Here is a 27,580-nt window from a genome sequence, read left to right as displayed (position 1 = left end):
TGCTGAATTCTGCTGTAATGCTATATATTTAAATTGACACTTTACATGTGCCAATCAGGGTCCAACAGTGGACGCCTGCAAGCTCCTCTTTACATTTCTCTCCAGACCTCTTAAAATACAAAGAAATATATCTCATGGTTCCGTTATTGGACTGCGTTAGTGAGGTGTGAGCACTGTGACCTAATACTGTCAAACCAGCGGTTACCTTCATGTGAATGCTTTTGGTCTGCTGGTATAATCTGTAATGTGAGCCTCAGTGGCACACACTGAATCCTGGAACAACACAGTGCCGTTGGAGAGACACAATGTCAACAGCTCAGACTTGGCCAACACTTGGTGTTGTACCAGGTTAATTGCGCGAGGCTTTAACAGATCAAATACTCTCTCTTTTTTCAGTCCAACACAAATAAATGAGGCTTTCCAACAGAAAGGGTTCCTTTGTTTGGTTAGAGGATTAAGAAACGTGAGTTTTTTTGGACTTGTGGGGTTATTTTGTGCCTGTGTGTTCGCTCAGGTGAGTAGAAAAAACCTAGTTGAGAACATCTGGCAAAGATAATGCAAAACACTATAATGTGGAGCTACATATTTACATGTTGACTGTCTCTTATTGTCTTCCCCCCTCTTGTACACAGACATCTCTGTATGCACACAACAGTGGAGGTTCATTCATCTTACTTCAGCCATGACAGGTGGGGCTAAAGCCATATTTTAAATGCTTTTATTACCGAGGAAAACGACAGCACCGCAGCTGATTTATCGTCAACAATTTGCACACATAAGACGCTAACGCTGTGTGAATGGGTGTCAGGGAAGCAGCTTAATGCCCTTGATGCAGATGGGGACCACATGTAAAAAGCCTTTCCTAAAACAAGCACGAAAAACACGGAAAGTTGTGCCTACCGTACCTCTCCAGGAGGAGCTGGCTGCCTCCCAGACTGCACTGCTGTTAGAGCTACCCCTCAGAATAAATAATGACAAGTCTACATCATCTGGACACTTTCACAGACCAATTCACATCTGTAGGTTTTTATTTCCTGGATCAAATTTTAAAGGTGCAATATGTAACATCTACACAAGGATTTAATTTAAGGGGCAATATGTATTATATACAAATTTTATTTAATCTTTCAAAAATTCACTAGAGCTATCACAGAAAGTATATTATGCATCAAGTTGTGGCAATATCTATTGAAGTAAGCACGCTAACCCGCTCATCCCGGCCCCTGCTAGTCCAGAGCTCCTGTGCTAGTGGTGTAAAAACCAACACTTCCCCTTCACAATAACTGCTGCAAACTGTAGCTGCCATTAGCTGGTCAGCTCAGTTACTGGTGCAACTAGCAGCACAGACTGGAGGCTCAGAGCATTTGGGGATTGTAGGTATTTTAAATGCTACCACAGATGACTTGTAAGGGTTAGCTGGTTAGCATGCTAACTTCAGTAGATACATTTCCATACAATACACAGAAGTCATAATGTCTAAAGTGTTATTCCTTCACATTCTGTTTATAATTTTAGTCAGTTCTGAACATATTCTTACAGATTGCACCTTTACAAAACATAGTTGAAAATCATCAGCGAAATGTGAAGAAATATCAGTTTTGACATTTCTGTCAAAGACGTCTATGTATTGTGCTGGAAAGATTTCTGCTGTAGTTGTAGTCCAGGCCCGTCCTGTTTCGTGATACCACTTTGGTACTCAAGAATGATATATGATATATGAATGCATGTGCTGCATTTGCAAAGTTTCATAACTTTTTTCAGCCCAATAAAGACACACACAAAAAAACCTAAAACGTAAAGAAATTAAATTTTTCTTATAAAACGGAGCAATTCTGAATTCAAGTTTCTCCCACTTGCCGATCAAAGACTAGCTTAATTTCCTTAACTCATTGTAAAGCACAATTTGTTGAAACAAGACGGAAAACTAAATAAAACTCACCAAAACAATCTCGGTACGTATAAGTGAGCTGTCTAATTGGTCAGATATTTCCTGTTTATCCTCCACATGTGGGTCAGTTCAGATTGCATTAATGACAAAAAAAATAATAACAAAACTACATCTCAGAAATGTGGCACCAATCACACCAAAGCATGATAATAGAGGAAACGGATCGAGTTTCAAAGAACCCTGCTTATCCAGAGCACAATCACAAGACTTGTGTGTAATACAAATACTTGTTTGCAATGGAAAGGAAAATAAATGCTGCGCGAGAACTGGAGCAGAGTATAAGATGCCTGGCAAGACAACAAGGAGCAGACTGAGAGGCAACATACAGTGTAGTCGAGGGTCAAACAATAAGGCCATGCATGGCAGACGGGCACACACACTCCTTTGCAGTCAGTCATAATACAAGAAAAAGGAAGTGGGAGAGTTTTGCGCCAAGGCCTGGAGGGCCAGGGGTAATGGAAGAAGAGCACAGCATGAAGAGAGAGAAAAAAAACTACAGTTCATAGTAAACTACATCAAAAGGAATCCCAGAATAAGTTTGTTTTCAAGTTTCTGCGCGAGTCAGCAAAAAATTATTCCTTTTGTAGCTGCGTGCAACACATGCTACAGTAGACGGACTCATGGGCAGCGGGCAGAACACCAAACACAATTCTATGACAGGAGTGTGCGGACGTATTTGTATTGGGATCATGGTCAGGGAGCACAGAGTGCAAAATATAAAGAGCCGCGACGAATCAGGCGCCGGCGACGGGCCGCAGAATCACGGAGGAGGCCATCCCCGGATTCTGACGTCATCGCTGACCTTTGGTGTATTTACAGAGGAGGTATGATTTCCACTCTTTTTCCATGCTCACACATGAGCCGTTGTGAAGCGGAGCCCAGGAGGTAAAAGAGTAGCTTTGTCCCTACCTGGACGGTGAGCGCTGGAGTCATGCGCTTCTGCCAATCCCGAAGAAGGGCCCACAAGCCCGGGCCATTGAGACAAGCACAAGCATCACCTGTTTTATATTAAACCTGTCGGATTAAATAAGGAAAGGCAATAACCTGCAGCCCTCGATGTGGCGTTTCAGCCAAACTTGACCCTATGATCAAGCTGTTTGCGCACCGAGCTGAGGGACAGGACAGACACCTTTTGAATCTACTCGTGCACACACACAGCTGAACAGGATGCAAAGTGATAAAGACGTCTTCCTCTGTATTTCAAGCAACAACAAACCGCATGCCGTTTGGTTCGTACTTGTGTGGATTTGCGTCTTTGTGCATCAAGGTGTACCTCCTGCTACAGACGTGGTACAGTATAGACATCTCATTATCATACAGCAGAAACATGAAGACTTTTAAACAGCCTTGTGGAAGTGCTCCTCCTGACGCAGCAGACAATATTGCCCTCTACAGGGCAGACAAATTAGTCACGCTGGTCTGCCTGCCTCCACCCCCGGCTCAGATGAGTTAAAGAGACACGGCTCCACATGTGCTGATGCATGTGTTATTACAGTCTTCGGAGGGCGTGAGGATCACGATGGGCACAGGGAGGGCCATGGCCTTCAAGACCCTGGACTGACATTTAGCTTGTGCCTTGCTGGGCTGTCCTTTAGCACGAAAGCAGCTGCACGTCCAGCCTGCTGTGGTCGACCCTGACTTTTGACCTTAATAAAGACAGAGAGTGTCGATATTAACATAAAATGAAAAGGTGACTAAGGTCGTCTACAACGTGATGCCAATCACATAACTTGTAACTGATGTGTCGACAGCAAATGCAATGTTTTATTAAAGGTGCAATATGTAGTTTTGGGGGAGAATGACTGATTTGTTTACGCCTTAACAAACGAAATGAACAAACCCTCTTTGTTTACATGACTGAATAAACAAACTGATCTTAAAGGACAACACACAGTTTCATACTGTTTTACTTGGTTTATGTGTGATGGACCCTGCCACCTTTCTAGCTCCGAACAGTGTTCTGGGGACCTTATTTCTCTCGGAGGGCAGCTTGTTTATTCAGTTACGGAAAAAATAAATATGTAAATGTGAGTAAATATGTATGTATTAAGTTTGTATTTTTACCTCATTAATATTTTATTCAAATCATTTTGAATTTCTTATCTGAAACTCCATAGTGACCCTTTAATGTAAAATTGAATTAAACAATGAAAGAACAAAGACTGATCAGAATAATAATGACAGACATGAGATGAATAAATCCCCTGAAACAAAGGATCAAATTCATCAAATGTCTCTCCGTACAAAAAGACGATTAAATCTAATGAGATGGTCACATGAAGGACCTGGTCAGTGATCCAAGACCAGCCAGTCCTTCACTCTGAAAGTTGATGAATTCTGCCTCCGGTCTCCGAATGAGCTGCGTGGCATAATAAAAAAGAAGAAGAAGAAACAGGCGTCTCATCACTCTTCCGCAAGCGGAGGGAGGCACCCATTTCCCTCCTCTTTCTTCCACGAGGGGCTGAATGTGATGAACTGTGGACTCAGAGAGAAACGCTGCAGCAGCAGAACAGCTCCGTCTCCAGAGACCCAGCCCAGGGTTCAGCCTCACCGTGACACAAGATGGACCCCAATTTAGGACACAAAGACTGGGTCAGACCAGCAGGAGGTGTAGCCTGTCCCCGAGAATGATCCACTCCTTTTCTATTCGCACAATGAGACCACGCTTCCTCTGTCCTTCCCCTCTCTGTATTTTCCCCTCTGCTTCACCCTCATCTGTCTGCATCTCTTTCCTCCCACCTCCCCCTCCACCACCTCCCTCGCCATTCATCCTCCTTCCATTACCATAATGATCATTAGTGTACCTACATAGTTAACTTCTAAAGTTATTTTTCTCACTCATGCGCTCATTTACAATTATAAATCTCCCCTTAATGCAAATGCCTTTATCTCATTTCAGATGTCTGGAATACAGAGCGGACAGTCGTCCAAAAGGTGTATCTGCGAGATAGCTTCGGAAAATTTTTTAAATTTGCTCGAGCAGATACGCAAATTAAATCTTATCCTCGGCTCTTCTGATCATATTTTTTGGGGTTAATTCAGTAATGCGAGGAACCCTCGTAACAGGCTTACACGCTCTACTCATACACTCGTCTGTGATTGAAGCCGAGGACCCTCTCGAAATCGCCCACTCTCTCGACTCACCTTCCAGAGAAGGACGGAGAGGCCCTCCAACCACTTCTGCTTCTAACTGTTATGGAGTAAATCACAAACATGTCATGGCCGGATCCTCCGGGACCACACACAACCTTAGCTGTCCTATATTATGTGACTAACCAATGTCGGCCTTGCACCCACTGAGCTGAGAACAGCATCCCACATCTCTTATCCTGAGAATTTCTTTCTTTCTTTCTTTCTTTTTTTTTTTACCTCTTTCCACACACTCGCGCTTTTTTTTTTTCCCCCTCCAGGCATTGACATTTAATCAAACCCAAATCCCATTGTGCCTATTAACATATCAGGCTGATACGGGGTTGTTGCTGTAAAAAGCTGGAGCACAGGAACCCGGAGCAGAACATTACCATAACTCTGCCTGTGTGATCTCTATTTTCTCTCCTCCGCCCACATGTAAAAATGCTTACCTGGCAAACAACTACGCATGGAGACGCGTTTCTCTCTCACTCTCGCTCTCACCCCCCCCTCCACTCATTCACCCCTGCTTATCTTTTTAGAATGTGTTAATTATTTAGCTGTTTGTGCTTGTGGATGTTCGCCAAATAGCGGCAAGACAAACTAAGCATCTAATGCAAAGGCTGTTTTAATATTTCACCAGAAAGTTTGCTTTTCGCCTGGGCTGGGGCTAAATAAACAATTCAGGGTTATTATTTTTTTTTTTTTAGGGGCTGCTTAAGTGCTTTAATGGATTGCACGGTTTCTCTGAGAGCCATTGCGGTATTAATCATCGTAGACGTGGAGGGACTCGGATAAGTGATGCGGAACCTCTATGAAAAATGGTGATGATTTGGAGGTCAATACCTGATAAACTGCCATATCGGACAAGAGTTGTTTTCCGTGGCTGTTCTGCCACGACGACCTTGATGAAGGTCTTGCATCTCTCGAGCGACTCCGAACACATGTGACCCTGTTGGCAGCCGCTCATGTATGTCAGGGCCATATGTTTGGCTTGTGTGGCGGCCTGTCGATATCTAATTAAACATGACTGGAAGTAGCCTAGCTAACATTAGCCATCGAGAGCAACTGGTCACAATGCCAGGCCAAATATACAACTTACATGAAAACCTTGGAGGGTATTAAAGGTGCTATGTGTAAGACTGGGCCACCTGTTGGATTTAAAGGGAGAGTGTGTGCATTGCCAGAATAACTGCTAGCTGTTGCTAACTATATTCTATCTATTTATCCATGACTACAGCTACTGTTAGCTTGTTAGCTCAGTTAGCAGTGCAGCTACCTGGACTAGCGGGGGAGTGTTGACCTTTACAGTGCTAGCACAGGAGCTTTGACCACTTGGAGATAAAAGGTTTTCAGGCTTGGGTCTAGCTGGTTAGCATGCTAACTTCAGTATATCTCTGCAACAGGGTCCATCAGCATCTCTGACAAAACGTCAGCACCATTATTTCTTCACATTCTGTTGCTGATTTTATGGAATTTAATTTTAAATGTGTTAAACAAAAAATGATCACATATTGCACCTTTAAAATAACCAAGGACATGTTTTTACTTGTTTTTTATCCAAGGAGGAGCAACATTTCTATGTTTAATAGTGTGTTGTAAGCACTCGGACCAGTGTATGTCAGTGCCATATGTTGATTAGTGTGGCGGCCTGCATGCTGTGCACGCTCAGCCTCTCTACCTGCGACCAGCTGAGTCCAAACTGGTTGTCGGTCTTGTATCACGGCAGGCAATTACTCCCCCAAAACTGGGACAGTTCCTGGTAATAACAGTCACCAGAGCACAATATTTAGTGCAATGAAAAGACATTGTTGCTGTCAGCATTGTTTTCTCGGAGCGGGGATGACGAGGCAGTGGGAATGGAGCGGCGCCATGTTGTACAAAGAGGATTATAAAGACAAAACAACTTTGACAAGTCTGAAATTTGAGGACACTTCCAGGGAGACATGAAGACTATCAAAGTTAAGCTGTTTGTTGGAAAGGGTGGCAACTCGCTGTTTTTTGCGCCCTTGCGGATGTGATGGGAGCAAAAAAATACAGATATTGAGTTTTACCTCTGGACTGGAAAGCTGACACTTGACAGAAAAGCACTTCTCAAAGTGGCAGCCATCTACGCGCACTCAACAAAGCCCCCCCCCACCCCCACCCCCCGCGCTCGCCCCTCTCTTGTCAGCGGAGGACATTTTCTTTCAGTGCAACACAACAAATAAATAAATTAGCCTGAGCAATAGGATAATTGTGTGGAGCTGGCTGTGCTGGAACATTTGTGTCCTCATTTATCTGTTCTCTGATACCGCCACATTAATCTGTGGTTCTTTTTCAAGGATGGATTGAAGAGTGCAAAAATAAAAGAGGGAACGTCTGGAAGTGAAAGACTGATCTTCGCCTAATCATGTAGTTGTTTATATAACTCCGTTACATAAGCCATTTCTCTTCCCCACATTTTAATCAACGTAAGTAATGGCAGCCCCTCATATCAATATACCTGAGCCATCTGCTCCTTAATACCAAGGATTTCACTCTCTGCGATTGCACAATGCCTCTCACTACGTCCCGATCAGGATTACAGCTTTGGCAGGGATCACATTTTGTTTCTGTGCTTTTATTTTCAGAGCGTTTTGGGTTGCCAATCTGCGGCATTGTATGTGGACTATACAGGCTGCAGGCGCTGGTTATGTGCGTTGTGCAGTCTGGTTCGCTTACAGTTTATTTGATCCTTCAAAAGGCAACTGGACAATCTGGTTTTATTATTCGCCACATCAAACAACATCAATTCAAGGCCCACCTAATAATGACAAAACATGGTGCTCGCACACTGGCAATCTCAAATTGCATTTCCTTATTAGCAGGCTGTGTGGTGGAAAATATGGAAATGATATTCATGCAGGTAATAACCAAAAGGCAAGGGACAAAGTGTATTGCAAATCAGTCTGAACAGTAGGCTCTGTTGTACATTTGCATACTGTCTTTGAACACACCGTGGCCCGAATCTGAATGGTTTGAAAAGTTACATCGAAATTCACTTAAAGTGGTCTTAATAAACACCCTGAGTGCTATAAATCATCACATGGGAACACATTGATTTTGACCTTGAGCACCTGCTTACGGAAGATTATTGATCAGAAAGATGACTGACCAAAAATGCCACAAAGCAATGCTTGATTAATCTACAAATTGACTAATTGTTTGAAGAATTAAGTGTTACAATAGTATTGTCGCTTTAACAGATGATCATGTCTGTAATTCTCTCCCGGTCAACCAGCCGCTCAGTAGTAACAGTAGTCCACAAATGATTTTTGAGAATTTCTCCAGTAACTTGTCTAAAATGTAAAAATCTTGCGTCACTTCTGTATTAAATCTGCATTTCAGTCACTCAGATGAATGCAGTCAGGTAAAAGATAATTTTAAAAATGTTGCACTTTCTAAAGGGAACCTTTCCTTTTTCTGCAGCCACCATTATTTCTAAGTCACAACGTCAACAATCCTACTCATATTATATCAATATCTATATGTAGAATGTAACTTTACATGTTTACTCAAGTGCTGTATGTAAGTAATTGTACCATACTCAAGTTTTTCAGCTTCATGCAACTTAATTCTTTTATTCCACAACACACCTACATTAAGACATGTTGGATTAGTTGAAATCAAAGTCTAAAACATTGCTATGTTCAGAGAGGCCTTGATTGTAAGGTTACGAATGCAGGACTTTTACTTGTAGTGGAATATTTTCGCAGTGTGGTATCAGTAGTTATCGAAGGCCTCCAGCCGTTTTCTCTTTAACCAAGGTCTAGGAGGATAGGACAAAAGACAGTGGGAATCAGCACAACCAAAAACACACTGATGACCAACAGTGGCAAGCCAGGTGGTGGTTGTTCTGCATTATTTCTGCACTATTACAATGTATAGTTATGGGGGGCATATTAGTTCTAGAAAGCATTTTTATTGGGCACAAAATGAGTAAACATCTGGGAGTGCAGGATGAGTCATCAACATTCTCATTTTCTGGTAACTAATATATGATTAAAAATATACACAAAACTTAAGAATGCCTAATTGTTACAGTTCTCCCACCACTGTCAATATATATCTAAATATTGCCGAAATTAGCCCACTGTAGGTTGCATTAGTTGCCATAAGCAACTGATAAAATCAGACCAAACATATGGCTGAACATCAAAGCCTCATAGCTTATTAAAGGTGCAGTATGTAAGAACTGGCCACCGGATGGATTCATGCCCCAAGAAACAGGGTCAGCACATCACCCGTGTAACAGCTAAGTGTTGCTAACTACTAAACTTAATAAATCTATGACAGCAGCTAGCTTAGTCAGCCATGCGTCTAGCTGGACTAACAGGGGAGTGTCGTTGCTTAAAGCGCTAGCACAGGAGCTTTGGAACGCTTTTAAAGAGTTTGTCAGGCCCCAGGAAGAGCGCAGGGCTTCGTAGCCAGTTTATGTAGCGACCAAACCCCATAATTATACATCCCACGATGCACTGTGGCCCCAAAACACATTTTCCTGTTAGCTTACATTGCAAAAGAAATCACTCAATTCATTTCACTGTTGGAATTTTAAGCCATTTGGACCAATAAAGTTTATCCACAAGATATAATTATTTTATCCCCATTTGTGCTAAACCAGAAGTTAGCCAACTTGGCGGACGTTTCTAGTGCGCACGCTCCATGAGCTCCACAACGCAGAGGATCCGGATAATTTCATACCCAGGAAGTCGAGCTTTTTTGGCTTCACAACGCCACTGAGCAGCTCTCTTGGGAATGAATAGGGCTCCACATCTTACACCATGTCGAGATTTAATAAAACGTCCTTGCTATTACTTGCTAGTTAGCATAAGGTCATCTCTGTTATTTCATCACCATCTGTTGATAATCTGTTCAGCGACTTTCTTGATTGTCTGGAAAGAAATTTAGATATTTCCTCAATAAACTGAGCAACAACATGTTTTTTTTTTTGGTTGTTTTTTGTGCCAGAAACTCGACTTTCTATAAGACAAAGAAGAAGGGCATGGCATGCCTGTGAGTACTGTACTTCAACCGAGACGTGACACCCTAATTGGAGCTTTCCACTTGTTCTCCGGGGAAAATTGATCACCTCGGCTTCAGCCGGTGACACTTTTACAGTGCTAGCAACAGTGACGAAAAAGAAACTTCCCAGTGAGCGTAGCATTTTCAAGAGAGGTGGTGAAAAAACAAAAACCTTCAGCCACCTCCTTGAATGAACACTCCCCGCTCACACCGCCCCCCCTCGCTGTCTCGGGGATGGTGTGGTCCAGGAAGCGCGCCTCTCCTCTCCTCTCTCCTCTCTCCTCTCCGGCTCCGGTGAATCAGCTGACGAATGGTATCTCCCTCCTCTCTCCCCGGATGGATCGCTCCGCTGAAGCCGGGCAGCCTGAGCGCTGACACAGGAGCAGGTTGCCCACCGCTCGCTCTCCTCCTGCTGCCGCCGCCGCCGCCGCTGCTGGATGTCACGGAGACCGAGCCGCGAGTAAAGAAAAAAGCTCCCGCCAACCCCTCACGAGAAGAGGTTACTTTATTGAATTTTCTCTCTCTCTCTCCCCCCCCACCCCGCCTCGCCTCGGGCTGGAAGCTGCCCCGCTCCCTCCCCCCTCACCCCCCCCTTTCACCATGGCTTCCAACTTCAACGACATAGTCAAACAGGGATACGTGAGGATACGGAGTAAGAAGCTGGGGGTGAGTACTGTTGCACTTGCTGTGTGTGGCGCGGTGGAGGGAGAAGGAGGTGGCGGTAGTGGTGGTGCTTGGTGAGGAGGAGGAGGAGGAGGAAGAGGAGTTCCAGTTGTTTTCAGGGTTGGATTAAGAAAGAGGCTTTAATTGCTCCATAGGCAGCCGTCCTGCTGTGAGCTCTTCAAGAGGAAAAACAGATTAGAGCAGCACAGAACAGTGGCCAAATTTCTCTCTGTGAGTGCTTTGTGCAAGAAAAAAAAAAAAAAAAAAAAAATACTTGTGCATGGATGAGATGTTGGGATAAGTGTGTGTGATTGACAGGTGGTGTCATGTGGATGTAGCAGGAGATCAACTCCCACCCTCTTTTTGCTTGCAGGTTCATTCATAAAAGTTGGGCGCTTGTCTTCAACCCAGACCTGTCAGTTGTCTGAGTGGACAAAAAAAAAAAAAAAAAGCCCTTAAAGACATGAAAAAAAAAAAAAAAAACTGCCATCACATACTGTAATGGGTCTAATAAGGTCACTCATAATTGAGCACCACAGGCTGAGTGAGTTTCTATAATAATGCATGGTGCAAATTAACAGCGTGTTTTATGGGGTTTCTAGCATGGGCAGCATAATAGGAATCCTGGGAATGTCGTTCATCACCGCACAAAATTGTCGTCAGCCTATTATCAGCACTTCAGCCGACGTGATGAATTGAAAAAAAAAAAGTCTCATTGAAATCCAGCTGATTCGGTGCAGATGCACCGGCTCTTCAGCGGCTTGATAATAATAATGGATTTCGAACTGAGTAAGGAGAAAGGAAGGGAAAAAAAATGGCTTGACTGCTTAAATGGAAATGAATGATATACATTCAATTACGAGCGCCTTATTGTCTGACTCATAAAGCCATCTGCTTTTGTTCATACTTCCAGCTCATTACGCCGACCGGGGCGGGCACACTCCCTCTCCCCCTGATGAAGTGTGATGATGGGGGCTAATGATGTCTGCCTCCTCACATCATCACCTGGCTTCATCAACAGCGCCGTTTTCCTGCCGTTGTTTTTCACCCCGCCGTCGAGGCTATCTCTGATCACTCTCTGAGAGCGAGCGAGCGAGAGAGACACAACAAATGGAAGTGCAAGACAGTTGTTGTTAACATGCAAATAAGCTTGCTCACATACAGTCAGGGCTCAGTTTATTTACTTCCTCCAAGTGCTGTTGGTGAGATGCGTTCAGAAAAAAAAAGAAAAAAAAAAAGGGAGAGATTACATTTGTGCGGAGCGAGCGAGGACGCACGCTGTGTTGGCTGTGCTCGTGGTATGGTTGCCATATCTCTGCTGGCTCCACATCTCGTCCTGCTGTTTGTGGAGAAAAAAAACAGTTGGCGTCCTGAACACCCACTCCCTCGGCCCCTCCACCCGCTCACTGCTTGTTTCATCATAGGAGAAGCCATGCTGCGATGGCCCCGGAGGACCCCGGTGTGGGCAGATAGAAAGTATTTATCCGTCCGCGCCGGGGTTAGTTATTCCAGGCCGATTCTCGCTCTGAATCAGTTAAGAGAGGACAAAAACAAGAGCGAAATGGAGCAGGAGTAGGGATCCGTACGCCTGAATCAACAGGCACTGATCTCTTCAGTGATCTTTTCCCCGTGTGGGGAGAGAGACCCCATCAGTGCTAAACGGCATCACTGCAAGTGTTCTGTGTACGAAAAAAGTACGACAGATGTGCGCACACGAGTAGGCCGGACCGTAAAAAGACACACATCTGGGTGAAGGTGGATGATATTCAGAGTTGGCTGAAATCCAGAAGAAGTGCACGATTTCGCATCTCATTTTATTTTTGTCTAATTTCTGACAGTCACGATGACTCAACAGAGGCTTGAGAGACAGAGACTTGAGGCATCATTACCCTGATGTGCTTTAAAGAGAGGGTGAGCAGAAGGGTTCTGGAAACACGCAGATTAGATTTGGATTAGATGCAGATTTAGGGAACGTGGACAGAGAGATGCGCCGGTTTCTTTGATTCTCAGCAGTCTTCGTCGCCATAATGGGGCCAGAAGGGCAAGAAAACACCTCCATGCTGTAGTCCAGCCTGTCTCTGGGGCTCTTCAGTCAGGGCTACAACTGATGATTAGTTCCATCAGCGACTGATCTGCTGATTATTTTCACGATGAATCAGTTTTTGTAGTTTAACTGTCAATGGTTTGTCAAAAATATTTTAACATTGTATCTTCAAATTTCCTCTTTTGTCCAGGAGCAAGTCCTTACATATGAAAAAGATGGACCGGACAAATATTTGTCTAATTCTCGCTTATCAAAGTAGTTGACAGTTAATTTTCTTTCACTCGACCAGTCTTTGCAGCTCGGGTTTCAACACCCTTGGATACGGAAAAAGACAGACAACATTTTTCTACTGATTCCTCGTTCCCTTTTTTCCAGTTTAATCAATATCAATCTTTTGATTAGCTTTTTTAAATTAATCATTTAAATGTTTAATCTACAAAATGTTCACCCAAAGCGAGTCTGACATCTTCAAATTCTCTGTTTTATCCCCCCCAAAAGCATTGCAATATTCCAAGAATAGTAAAACATTAATTTTGAAGATAACATATAAACCACACAGCACAAGCACAATTTAAACATACTCTGCTTCCCACATGACCTCCTACGCAGACACATGCAGGTGGAATCTGAATAACCAACGTGATGCTCATCTGAAGTATATATATAAACTCCTGCTTGTGCACGTCATCCACATGTAGTTGTCAGATACAACTATCAATCACAGAGCCTAGAAAAGAAAAGAGCAGATCCATATATAAATGCGAACTCGCAGCTTCAACGCGTGCATAACTGAAACTAGTCGGTATCTTCCAGTCTTTGAGAATACGTTGATTCGCCGGCGCCATGCCCGTCATCGCAGCTGCTCGGATATGTGACAGATGAATTAAAGAGTCCTCCCCGCATCCGAAGAGAGCGATGTCTCCGACTACATGAAACATTCATCTCGTACCAGGCGAATCTGACAAGCTGGAATCTTCGCTTTTTAGGCATTTACTTTGCGTTTTTTGAAACCGCCAACCGATCACCAGAATTTCTAATTGATAATTTACCATCAAACCACAAATCAACGTGCTTGCTAATCCGTTCGGCCCCGCAACCAGTGTAAAACCCGGGCAGCCTCCATAAAAAGCTGTCTGAAACTGGCAAAATGTGTTTTTCGATTCAAAACAAGAAACCATCTCCTCTGGGGGGAGGCGGCGCGTAAACAAGATCACAAATCTGTCCAAACATTTGATGCCAATGGAGCCGCAAATAACGATTCCCTCTCATTTCCCCGTGATTCTTCAGATTCTCTTGATGATTGATTCGTTGTTTGCTTGGTAAAAATGACCGAAAACAGCGAGGAATCACGTTTTTTTTTTTCCCGCCGTTCACAGCTTTCTAAAGCCCAGTGTGACCAGTTGTTTTGAGCATGAGTGGTATAATAACCCGAGATATTCCGTTCGCTGCGACAGGAGAATGAGCAAAAAAATCCCTATCTTAGAAACCGAGTAGAATAATTACTGGTTTTTCGTTAAGTGGCTAAATTGTTTCGGCTTTAAATGCCAGCTTTTCAGATATTCAGTCCTACAGACACGTTATAAGTGCTAATGTCTGAGGCTGGACGTGCCTGTCAGAGCAGCTGGATGTGCCGTCTCATCCGGACTTTTGTTGGCCAGAAAGGTCCTGGCTGTTTCCCTCCTCATGTGATGACTTTTTAATGTATTTTTTTTCTGTGGTGCTTTAAAGGTCTCTCAAATATCACATATCAAGACTTTGCATCACAGTTGACCTTCTAGCGCTCCCGCCTCGGTCTCCGTTGTAACGCCGGTGCCTTTTTAAAAATGTGCTCGGCATTATTTTTCATTAGAAGGCCGTACAGTCGTAATGGCCCTCTTTTGGTGCGATTAAAGCGGCCACACCGACGCCGACAACGCCAACGGGCCGTTGCTCAGCTCATCAGCATCCGTCAGCGGTGATTGGCTCATTTCCAAACCCCGTCATGTGTGAAGGTTTAGGCCACAGAGGTCAGGTCCGCGTTCTGCCGAGCGATCAAAATTACCAAACCGGAGCACTTTGTCTTCTGTTTTTCTTTTTCTTTTCTTTTCTTTTTTTTTGTTTCCCAGGACATTTGTTTTCCTCCTCCGCCGACATGAATGGCAATGATTTCCTACATTAGCCAACTTCTTTGTCTCCTTGTTGGCCGCGGGGACAACGGTGCAGTGTTCTTGAATGCACAAGCAGTCTCCCCTTTCGTTTTCTCACATTCCCCTACTCTTCCTCACCTCTCTACCCGTTCTCTCACCTCACGTTCTCCCGTCCCCTCCCCTCCCCCCAGCGTCTCACCTGTGCTCCCCCTGCTTTGCAGTGTGTCTCTCTCATCTCTCCTCCCCTATTTTATCTTTTCTTCCCCCTTTATCTGGCTATCTCCCTCACCTCATGCCCCCTTCTCTCTCACCTTTTCTCACCTTCGCCGGGTTCGCGGACAGCTGAGAGACTGAGCACAAAAGCATCCTATTCATCACCCCAGCGCTGCACCCTCCATAACCTCCAACAGGCTACCCCCCCCCACCCACCCATCCCCAATACAGCGCAAAAGGCACACACTCAGACACACAAACTCGGCTTGGTTCAACAATCGAAGCACTGGCACACACATGCACCCGACAAACAAGTAAACAATCGGCTGCCAGAGAACAGTGTGTGGATTCTCAATTAATTTTAATCCTGTGGCTTTGTACCATACAGTAATTTTTTTTTTTTTGCGATATGAAGACGAGCCAAAGGGGCCAAAAAAACAAGAGACTTGAGAAAAAACATAAACTCTCGCAAGTGTCTAAGAAACAGCGGGGGGGGACTGTAGTCGTTTCCTTCCCCCCCTCTCAATGACGGCATCAGCGCGATGGACTCCTTCTGACGAGCTGAACAGCGCGACCTTTGAGCAATCCGCCGTCGGGTCTCAGCCCAGGTGCATGTTTCCTGGGTTAAAGATCGCTGTGGCAAACAGAAAAAGGTCAGCCGTTGAATATTTCCAATCCCTCCCTCCCTCCCTCCCTCCACCGTCTGTCCGACTTCTCTCCTAGCCTTACCAAAAAAATAAAAAAGGTCAATTTAAGTGTGCTGCGGGTGAGCTCGGCCTGCCATTCAGCCTCTCCATTCACAAACATGTTTTGACACTTCAAAAGGAGCTGTAGATGAGATGTTGGCCCAGAGGTAGATGTGTAATATTTTTAAGAGAACACAGAGCACTTCGCACGTAGGCTTTCACACTTAGATAAGATTTTTTTTATTTTTTTATTTCCCTGTTCCCCCGAGTTGCGGCACAATATTTTCACCCCCGGAGAACCTGCAATTAACTCTACATTAACTTGTCTCGCACACACACAAATGAGAGATCATCAGATATTTAAAGGGCGCTCTAATTAGCATTGTTTAATCCATAGCATGAGTACACAGATGCGGGGCCCACATATGGTGACAAACAAAGATTTATCACCGCAGTCTTATTGTTATGGTCGTTCATGCTTTAATTTGACTATTTTGGTTCGCTCTCGCTGCTCTCATAGTGTTGTTTTCAGACGCAGCAGGCAGCTGGTTACGGAAAAAGCTGTAAAAATAACAAAAAACAAAACACCTTTGCACCCAACAGCAGGGAGACGGCAACAGCATTTAGATGGTGATGAAAATGAAAGATTTAGCCACTAAGCAGTTGGTAGAGACCATAATTGGAGCTTAAAGGGAGCGTTTGCCACAAAATCAATAGCATATGTTTTTACTCTTACTTGAATTGTTAATAATAATTTCTTGGTGGGAGTTTTGGAGATATCAGCCATAGAAATGTCTGTTCCTCTCAAATATAATGGCTCTAGATGTTTGGAAAGAGACGTGTCTGTTGAGTTTTAAAAATGTGTTTCGACAGCCAGTCTCTCACACCAAGACGAGCGCAATAGCGCAACAGGTTAGAGGAAAAAATATGTATTGGTGAGAAATGCTGGACTTACAAACACAACTCTAGAATGCTAATGTTGCTGAGATGCTAACATGTTAGCATACAGCTGCCTTTTGATACACACAGCTGATACAGATGAACGTAAGTGCTCATTTGGAGCCAGCTAACTATGCACTCAGTGAAATATTTGGCCACTTTGCCGCTAACTGATCCGTTAGCTTGTTGACAATATTGTCCACTGTTTGGCCAGCTTGCATACAGCAACAGCATTGTTAGGTGAGAATTCCACACGGCCCCGTTCACATCACACAAAGTCATTTGCTCAAACATCATTATAAAGATGTTGGTTATAGCTGCTTTGAATACATGACGGTGGTCTTTCTGCTAGCTTACAGTACCGTGCAAACTCCCAGGGTGTTTTGGTGTTCAACAGTAGACCAAATCCCCAAATTCCCCTTCCAGCTCAACGTTGATATTTTGAAACTTCACTGTGAGCTGTGTTGATTTTTAAAAAAGAAACATTTTTGAGATTCTGAGGTGGTGTGCTGCTCTAACTTTTGCCCAATCTACTTTAAAGTCACGGTCAAATAAAATTATAACCAACAAGCCAACTTAGATCTCGAAAATAGACACATCATACATGATAAGCTGCTAATGAAATTCATTGTAAACACCATTGAGAGGGACAAAGTTTTACTCCGCTGCTATCCAAGAGCAGTTACTGTATAAGAGATCCTTGGTCAACCAGAAAATGTCAAAGCAGAAAACACATTAAAAATGCATTACGTCTGGTCCAGAATGAGGAGGATTGAAAATACAATCAGCCGAAAGTGAGGATGTAAACAAATAATCAGTAAAACCAATAATCGCGGCTGCAGAGAGAGAGTTTAAGTTATTCATCATCCAAACACAAGTATATCATTTGCAAAAAAGATGGGTTACTCCTGTTTATAGATTTACAGAAGTGATTTGGGGTTTGTAAATTACTTTTTTACGAGTGAAGCATTTCACGGTCTCGGGCATGCATACAGTTTGTTTTGGGGCAAATATCCCAGCTGTAATTTAAGGACTGAAACAAACAAGTGACAACCACTGTAACTCAGTACTTATTGAATTCTTTCCACATCGTGTCTCATTGGAAGATTTGAGGGAAATTTAATGTGAATCAGAAAGGTTTAATCGACAGCAGACACTGACTATAAAGAATACTGGTAATTTATTATGACTGAACACATATAATTACATGGTGTAACAATCCTAACAGCTACACTGGCTCTGTGGTTAGGCACCAATTATGACTGTTTACTCATGAGATAAATGTGAAATTCATGTGACTTTCTGTCAGTGCCGCATTTGGGATGAAACAAAGTACTTTACTACTACAGCTGAAGAACAAGTCAATTGAGTGTATTCACTCATTCGAGATCACCAGATCTGATACAGCCAAACTCTAGGATAACTATCAGAGCTGCCACTAACTTCAGAACTATGCAGAATGACTCATAGTCTCCGTTGTGTTGTTAAAAATATGACAGTTTGATAAAAAGAAAAACAATGTAAAAGTCATGCTGAAATGTTTTTCTGTCAAAATCCAGTCATGTCTTCCTCCTGTTCAACAAAATGTCACGTGTTACGTAAGCCTTAACCAGCCAATTACACCATGTCATACACCTTTAAATCAATCTTCAACTTCAAGCAGTGACCGAGTGGTACAGTTTTCATGTCATAAAGATGCCGCTGGGGCAAAGTGGGCTTTACTTGTTGCTAAGTTAACCTCTAACTGCAGTAAACCGCACTGGGTTCCAAGTGAACACGGCCTGTGTCTGGACCAAACACAAATTCTAAGACCAACTGTGGGCAGTTTTATGACCAGGGATCCAGTTCCGAAGTAGTTTGTGGAGTAAAGCTGCTGTTCAACATTATAACAGTCCGATCAGCTGACTGACGTTGGGCCCCTGGTTGCCACGACTTAAAACGACAAAATCTTTTGTTCATCCCCCTGTGGATCAGAATGTGCCACACTAGCTCTGGTTTTAAAATGGCAGTCATAGGCGGTTTTAGTTGGACCTTGGTCACAATGGTCACAAGGAACCAGTTTTCCTGATTGTTCCTGACAGTTTTTTGGCTCTCAAAACGAACTGGTTCAAGAACAGGCACCGTCTCTGAACTGCCTCGGATGAAAAGGAGGGGAGTAGGCTACTTTGACATGTAGTTGTTAATGCATTCTGCTGTTGCTATTAATTTCAATCTATATCCTTACAAGCTCCTCACTGTCTGTCTTTTTTTTTTTTTTTTTTTTTTTAGCGGAAACACCAAAATAACACTCTGCCTTCCACTTAATAGGGAGTTATGAAGAAAAGGGAGAAAAGATTCCTGGATCAGTACCAAAAGTTAATGGTGTCCATCCATTATTCAAGTTTTGTGGAAATCCATTCAGTAGTTGTTTTTCTTTTGTAATACTGCTGACAAACCAACCAACCAACTAATCAACAAATGGATAAAACATGACCTCGTTGGTGGCTGTAGTGATTGTTAGTTGCAGTCCTTTTTTCAGGCAGCAATAGCAAACAACTTTCAAGACTTCTCATTCTTTTCAAAGTGAGTCTTCCACTGAACAAAAGCCAGTATTTCACATATGAACTTTTCAGTAAGGGTGCCTCAACTCGGACTCCAACTATTTAACTATTTATTTATTTATTTTTATCTTGGGAAAGAAAGAATAAAAGAGATAAACCTCGGACATCTTTAATACCATTAAACATGAGGACAAAATCAAGAGTTATTGCTCATAAAGTACTTTTCTGGACCCGGTGGTGCTCGCCTCCCATTTCTGTCTGCAGATAAAAACGGTTATTAATTGTTTTTTACCCCCCCTCTTTTGTCTCACTCAGCTGTTTCTGACCTACAAGTGGCCGTTTGTGTTCAGCAACCAGTGGCCTTTACGTGGACAGAGTGTATTGTAATGGTGTGTGGGTATTCCCCCCCTCCCCTTGTTGGCGCACAAGCACCCACCAAAGCCGAGGCAAAGAAGCAGAGAACAATGTGTCTATTGTCCAAGATGGCACAGCCATTTAAGATAGGATCTTGCCACTTCCATGCACTCACTATTAACAATGACAGGCCGTCCAGAATGCTGGATGTCAGGAGATTTTTTCCACCCCAGGAACTGTACTCGTCAGTGGAGCGTAGAAAAAGACACAGCCAGCTATGGTAGACTCATAGCAATTGAGACTTTCAAAACAACATGGATAAATGTGAGCGGGCTCGAGCAAAGAAATCAGATTATATCAATTAGCGACTCATTAGATCCTTACATCCAGTGGCCAGAATTAGCCCGTGTTCTCCACTCCATCTTCGTGATCGCCAAATTGAAAACTGCAGCAGATAGAGGAGTTCTAATATGCCTAGTATTGTTTATGCTTGTATTTGTGCCTTGTGGCTGCATGTAGCCTACTTTCAGCCCTCCTTGTGATAGATGCTTTCGGACTCGGCGCATTAATTCACAGATATGCAAGGCTATACGTTGTGTGGTCATTTCCTCCGGTTTTTCATCAGCTTCCTCCATCAGACAAAGACCCGAAGACAAATTACCAGCTCTTATTGGCCCTGATGAATTGCATCTCCAGCAGGATATGGGAACAACAGCCCAACAGTCGTTATTCACGGTGAAAAATGCGCCTCTATTATATAGTCGCTTTCATAAATAAATCTCTGCCCGGACTCCACTTGAACATTTCACATCATTGATTCCCGTTGTTCCTAATTATCCAAAAAGCTTCTTGTTGTGAACAGGGACGAATGTTGTTATTAGTACTTGGTAATCCCTGAAAACTAAATTGATTAGGTAGTGAGCCATAAAAAGACTGGTCGCTTATAATGGTCCGTTACATCAACACTCTTTTCCAGCTCTCGCTCAGAGTCACGCTTCCCAAAATACCAGAAGGGATTCTCCTTTCAGAGCCCGCTGCCTTTTTCTCTATTGCCTCTGTCTCTCTGCCCGAAAATCTGTCCGCAAACACATGTTACACCGAGCTCGCACTGTCCATAACAGCTTTGTGTCCCCGATGTTTTCTGATGAGATGCTTTGTAAAGTGCAAAGTTCTCTAATCCCATTGGGGGAGAAGTCACAGCTCAGTAGAAGAGGACTCTGTTCATGGCTATTTAATCTTTCCAATCCCCCCAGACCATGCACCCTGACAACAGATGTGATTCAACACCACGAGTTTAAGCGAAAGTGGAAAGAACAACCATATGACCAACTGCATTTTCATTTTTGTTCCTTTTTGCTGCATTTTTGCAGCTTTTAGTCATTCTATTTTGTAAATTTGTGGAAAGGAGATATCGGAACACATAATTCAAAGCACCTTTTATCGACACTTTTTCTAATCATGAATGACCACAAGATGATTTCTTTGTGACACAATGTCTTCTTTTATGGGTTCCGACTGAACTACATTGGTACCGCTGAGTATCTTTCCATGTTAAATACAGAGGTGACCAGGAGAACACGTCTAACCTGAGGAAACAGCTGGCCAAACGTGAAATATATCTAAAAGCCAAAGCATGCACAGTGTTCGAAGCCACCTACGTGAGTTTATTTTTCACCGTTTTGGATGACTCGTCTTATCATTATTGCTAGCATTAGCCCAAACCCAGCAACTGGTTGCATCCTAATGTCCTCACCACCATGATCTCTAGAACACTAAAATGCTGTGCGAGATATTTTAGTGTCCAAAGCATGAAACCACCAGTATGTGAATGGCATACTAGTTATGGGGAAATATTACGGTATGCAAACATTGTTGTAACAACAACAACAACATATCTTCTTCTTTGGTTCAGGCAGACTAAATGCAACAGTGTAATGCTGCCCTCTACTGCTTGTTATTAATGCCCCCAATGACAGTTATTCATTTTTATTTTGTAAAGTCCAATACCGTGCTGATATTCCTTTAGTTTCTTCATTTTAGTCTGGCTATCCATGAGTAAAACCTGCTTCCGAGCTTTACACTTCCTCCTTTGACACAGTGTCGGTCGTATTTGGGGATTTTTTCCAACTGAAATAACATTTGTATTAATATAGAGAGAGCATGGTACCAGAAAACCCTGTTGGTTATGACAGAATTATGAACCGATATCTGTAGTTCCTCTCTGCTCTGTGGAGCTTTGAGACTCTTGGCTCATTGTACTGGTTTTACAACTTTCAACTTTAATGTTTTGCGCTCCTCTAGCACTACCCACCTAGCCATATTTAACAGACAGGCAAAGTTATGTTGTTATAAATGTATTTAGTTATAGTATTGAACAGATAAAGAGCAAAACATGTCCTTCAAGAGGTGGTGGAGAACAAAAGTAGAGCTAAAAGAAAAGTCAGACACCAGGTCACCTCTTGGATGGGGCGTTGCCAACAATCATATCAGGGGGCACCAATGTCTGGTTGTCAAATAAAGTATACATTTTCTATTTCAGCCCAAACTAACTAAAAATGAAAACTTTTTAGTCTTGTGTTTACATTCTTTTATGTCAGTGAGTAGTAATTTAGAAATGCCTGAGACTGTTTCTGTTTAAGACTTTTTCAATTCAGTCTTTACCGATATTGTCCTCCACCTGCTTCTCGCACAATGAACTGATGACAGACAGTTGAGTATTTATTCACGCGGTTAAATGTAACATTTTGGTGACGTGACAGTCATGAACAAATTGGATGTTCTTGTGCGATTGCCATCACTGTTGACACGAAGTGTTATCCCCGTCTCTAAGTAGTGTTTCACGAGAGAATCTTTACTGTATTGGTGAGATAAAGTTATTTTAAAAAGTTAGCGAAAGGAACTGGTTCTTTATCCTGTAATGGTTGTTATTGTAAGGTGATTCAGAACTCTTATCTTTGGAGATGAACTAATGAACTTCTTCTCCCGGCCAGTATAATGTCAGAAGTTGAGCATATTTTTCACCGTACTCGTACATCTGATCCGCATATTTCACCTCCCACGCAGGGCTCAGGCTTGAGTCCTCTGTGGTACTTGTGCTACTGTAGTGCTACATTGTGCAGATACACTGGAGACTCACCTATAAAACACCAGGCCTGGAGGAATCTATCAGAACTCCATTAACACTTCTGCATCATCCTCCTCTCTTCACCTTCCTCCCCTCATTAATCAGCAGACCAGCCCTCGGGGCTCTACTCTGCAGCTAAGCTCACTTTCACTCTATGTGTCTGTGTGTGTGCATGTGTGTGTGAGTGTGTGTGGGGTGGGTGTGGTGTGGGGTGGGTGTGGGGGGTATCCATTAAATTTGGGACTAAAGGATCCATCAGAGATTCCCTCCGATGTCGCTATCAGCATGTACGGTCTTATTATAAAAGTCGTCCCTCTCAAACTGTTCCCAAATTCAATTGAGTCATTACGGGATCATTCTGAATTGAAAACCCCTGCTTCAGAAAGGGAACTAGATGAAGTTAGCCTTGGAAAATAAAAATTCCCGCCCACCTTTTTATATTTGAATCACAAACTATAATGAGTTCCTCTCCCGCTGTTACCTTTCATCAGCCTGCTTGCCAAGCACATTGAGTACAGTATGCAGCCAAAGATAGCCTCAGCTGTGTGTCTATGTGTGTTAAGGGGCTTGTCTTTGTGTCTGTGTTCTTAATTCACTCAAAGCGGCGCATGGGTAAACATTATTACAGCCTTGCCGGGAAAAAAATAATATAATAATACACCTGATCTGCTTTAAATGCAAGCAAATAGCCTTGTTGAATAATGTAAATTTGCCCGAGCTGTCGGCTAAACAAGGCTGTTTAATTGTTAGGCCCTGTTTTATTAATGTGGTGCTTAAAAAACCTTGACCTTGGCGTTGTGTGTGAGTGGAGAGAAAAAAAAAAAAAGCAGTCACTCGTCTGTGTTTGTTTCTTTGTTGTTTGGAGATGAGTTTGTGCACTCCGCTCTCCTCCCCCCTCCCGCTTTTCCTCTCGGGGGAGTTCTTTTAATAGTAAGGAGGTGACAGTTTACCTCTGACTGAACACCGGGTTGACAGTTTGGTACCTGCCCGGCTCGCTGCGGCTGACTCGCTCCAGTTGCATGCAAGGAGCCGCCCGCCTTTTGAAAATCCGTTCTAATGAGCCGAAGTGACCTCAAGTGTGGGCCAAGGCAATCCGATTCCCTTTCCTATTAAACAGCTTTTAATATTTCCCTGAGAATTATTGTTCAGGGAATGAATTTTGGATAAGGCCTGCCAAGGGAAATGGAGCACGCACAATAGTAGCCTTGGCAGTGGCACTTTGAGCGGATCATTTAAAGGTCATCATGGAGGAAATAATGGCTCTTAAGAGTCATAAAACAATTGAAAACATGAGGTTATTGGACACAGTGCTGGAGTGAGATACATAATTGAAGAAAGAGGAATTAATATGGTAAACTTTTGACCCGTCATGAATCTTGAGCATGCCGGCAGTTTATCTTATTTAACAAAAAGAAGTTTGGAGTCGAGAGCACACAGTAGGGTTAACACTCCACTCCTCCCCCTCGCTCCCCTCTTATGTTCCCAGTTATTCTCTCACATTTCAGAGAAATGTCTGTCGGGCGAAAGTGATAATTGCATTCCTCAATGATTTCATGCTGAGACACACACGGTGACACAGAATCACAGCCCACTTATTCCAAGGGAGTGTGTTCTTTTGGAGGAAATGAGACAAAGACAATATGACCAACTCCATCGGATCTCTGGCGTAGAAGTGCAGCACATTCCCCCGGCGTCCTCTTTGATTCGCAGACCCAACATGTGCCTGAGTCAAGTTAGTTCCAGCGAGCCCGAAAATCTCTCGCTCTCTGGTTGCGAGGGGGGGGAGAGCCGTCGCAGACACAGAGCCCGCCGCTTTCCCAGCTAACCGTATCAGAGGAGCAGCCCAAACATCAGTGAGCGTGTACCTCTTCAGAATTAATCCTTGGGCTGTGTGAGAAGGGGGGGGGGGCACCAATGTATGAGGATTACTGCTTTTAGGGCTTCTGATGAAATTCAAATAACAAGTGCTTGCACAAAGTGTCCTGGAAAACTCTCTGCGTTTCATAATATCCCTGCTAAACATTGCAAAACATTTGCCAGAGCGCCGTGCGGTGGTCTGCGCCTCGTTCGATTTCACAGCCTTTGTTGATATGATAATCAAGTGGTCGGCAAATGGTAATTAAGCTAGTCGATTGATGGAGTTGCATCAGAGCCCCTTTCATCCTCGCACTTTATATTCTTTTCCCACAGAGGCTGGTCGGTCACTTCTGAGACGGCTGGATTTGGTTTCTATGTGACAGCCCCCCTCACCTGTTGGCCTAGATGCTAATTTCGCTGGAAGCCAGCGGTGTCAGCACGCACAAAAACAGTGAAAAATAAGGCTTCGCTGAATGGAGTCTTGTGTTTTTCGGGCTACATTCCTCTTCATTTATGGATTTGCTTCAGTTTAGCATTCAGCCTGACTGGACGACTCATTCCAGTCTTATAAAGAACAACACTGCTCTGTATTGTTGCTTCCTGTCTGCGGTGGCCTCAGTATTGCTTGTCAGTGAGGGTATTCTGCCATCGTCAAATCCTTCTTTGTCTGCGTGGTTATTGTCTGTGAACGCTTCAGCCTTGTACATGGATTAAATGGAAATTGCTCCGTTCGCGTGTGTTTGTGTGTGTGTTTGCAGAGGATTGCTGACTAAAGCCGGAGTACATAAAGAGGTTTGGATGACGGATGGTTTAAAGAGCAGGCAGTTGTCATAATGACGTCGTGAAGAAAAAAATTGCCCCCTCGTAAAAATGTTTTACACGTGCACGCCGAGTCCTCGCCAACCTCAGTGTCACCGGAATCAATAGCGGTTAAAATATACGACGGAATAACTTTCACCGTGGTCTAGTAGGCAACATTTTGCATTTTTTTGGGTAGATTATGGGATTATGATTGCGGTGTAATCCTTTGTCCTCTCTTCTCCTCCTCTTTGCCAGTTTGACTCCATGCCCAGTACAACAGCGTGGATGCTGGTGAAGCCATAGTCTAAGATGACACAAGCAATATGTCATCCAGTTTACACCATGAAAAACAAATCTCTCCTTTTCCCTCCCTCACACCTGAGAGAGAAAAACTTTAATATTGACCTACATCTCCTTCAGAATAATATGGCTGCTATTTTTGTGCCATGCTCAAAAAAACCTGCTCATCTACAGAAGAAATGGTGGTCTGATCCGATGTGACATTTAAACTAATGTTTCCCTGCACAAGGCTGCGCCGCCCAGCGTGGGTCAAACATCTCCCTTGTCTCCCCCACAGTAATAAGACACAACAGTAGGAAAACTTGTCCCAGCTCTCAGCAATGTTATTTGCATGAGATTTGAAAGCAGGGATGGCACAAAGAGACTCTGCTTGTAGCTTTTCAAGGTTTGAGAAACAGCCGTGTTTATGCTGTTAGGATAAGGGGAAGAGGGATTCTTATGAATAATATAGCAAAAAGTAGGTAAGGTAGATCTGTTCTCAATGTCCTGACCACAAGTCCTACTTAAAAGCATAATATATCATTGCGACTTCTGAAACTTTTAACAGCTGGTCTCACCACCTCATGAACAGTTCCACTTCTCCAGCCCTTCTTTTAATAGAGCAAGTTGGAAGATATGACAGGAATTCTACATTAAAATATTCAGGAAAATGTCCCAAAAATCAGTTTGAAACAGTATTGATGTAGTGTCAAAGATGTCCATGTGTTGCAGAGATGTCAGCTGAAGTCATCATGCTAACCAGCCAGCTCCTGCTTTGTAATACAACTTTGCGGCTTTGTCATAGTTTCAGCTACATGATGTAAAAGCAGGGAGAACGAGAGATTGGGACACACTTCATTCAAACTCGACATAAACAAAATAAACCTTACCAAAACAGTCTTGGGTTGTCTTCACACAATCAGCTGTAATTTGATCAGTAGTAGTTTGCATCAAGTAAGATGTAAAAATATTCTGGCTTACCAAGCCAATTTCACCCACGGCTGCCCACTGAGTCATAGTCCTGGTCAGAGCTGTTGTAAATCGCCTCCATACTATATCCCCTGTGACCAGGGCAAACTCGAACCTCCATGCTCACAATTGCATAACGCTCAATTGCTCGCCCATTAAGTTGACTTTCGAGGAGGGACACTGGCTACTGTCGCCCTTCCTGTTCTCATTTGTAATAATAATACTGCAATAAAGAGCCCCTTCCCCTCCAAAATGTTGACAGTTCAGATATTTGCACTTTCTCTGTGGAGCCTCGAAGGCCCAAAAATGGTATTCGGGACATATATATAGTCAGTCCTCAGTCCTCCTGGCTTCCTCTCAATTGCTGGCCCTCTCTTATTTCTGTCTGTTACATGGTCATTTTATTTCCACCTGCCCTTGCAGTCTGTCGCATTGGGTAGACAGACTCATTGCTTTTGTGGGGGACAGGAATTGGCTGGAACCTGTTGTCCTTCTTATTTCATGCCATATTGTGACCGGGATCCAGTTTCCAGCTATGAATACTGCCTGTGTGATGCCACCCCAGTCACAGCCGGGGCCTTAACAAGAGAAAACAAGGGTTACTAATACTATGATATTACATTTCGGGACCAGTTTGGCTCATGAATGTTTGATGAGAATGTCCAATCAAGCATAGACACAAGAAAGAGATGAGGAATGGGAGAGGGAGAAATTTAGAAGGCGAGGGTGAATGACAGAAGGGCACGAGGAGAGACGGAGACGAATCAGCCTTGTAGAGAAAGTCAGGAGGGGGAGTGTGTGTGTGTGTGTGTGTGTGTGTGTGTGTGTGTGTGTGTGTGTGTGTTTGGGATGGGGTGGGGGCAGT

At 43.4% G+C, this 27,580-nt stretch overlaps 1 protein-coding gene and 1 long non-coding RNA gene across 5 annotated transcripts in view; one reads left to right on the top strand and one right to left on the bottom strand.

Annotated features, from left to right (window-relative positions):
* Nucleotides 1-8,676: 8,676 nt before the first annotated feature.
* Nucleotides 8,677-27,580, bottom strand: part of LOC119008546 — a 49,317-nt gene continuing 30,413 nt past the window's right edge. Inside the window, exon 4 of one of the 2 annotated variants that reach the window (XR_005071446.1) lies at nt 8,677-8,867. This is a non-coding gene — a long non-coding RNA (uncharacterized LOC119008546). Of the gene's footprint in view, nt 8,868-15,510; nt 15,801-27,580 lie in introns of those variants that run through there. The other variant, XR_005071447.1, reaches the window with a different exon arrangement.
* The window catches only part of dok6 (docking protein 6), a 54,219-nt gene continuing 35,555 nt past the window's right edge, over nt 8,917-27,580 (top strand). The window contains exon 1 of one of the 3 annotated variants that reach the window (XR_005071445.1): nt 8,917-10,786. Coding sequence is in view for 2 of the 3 variants with exons in the window: in XM_037078960.1 (XP_036934855.1) it covers nt 10,721-10,786 (66 nt within the window). In the remaining variant the exon portion in view is untranslated. The remainder of the gene's footprint in view (nt 10,787-27,580) is intronic. The other 2 variants (XM_037078960.1, XM_037078959.1) reach the window with 2 other exon arrangements.

This window comes from Acanthopagrus latus, chromosome 19 (genome assembly GCF_904848185.1).
Source record: "Acanthopagrus latus isolate v.2019 chromosome 19, fAcaLat1.1, whole genome shotgun sequence".
NCBI lineage: Eukaryota > Metazoa > Chordata > Actinopteri > Spariformes > Sparidae > Acanthopagrus > Acanthopagrus latus.
This window is presented reverse-complemented; position numbering and strand designations above follow the sequence as displayed.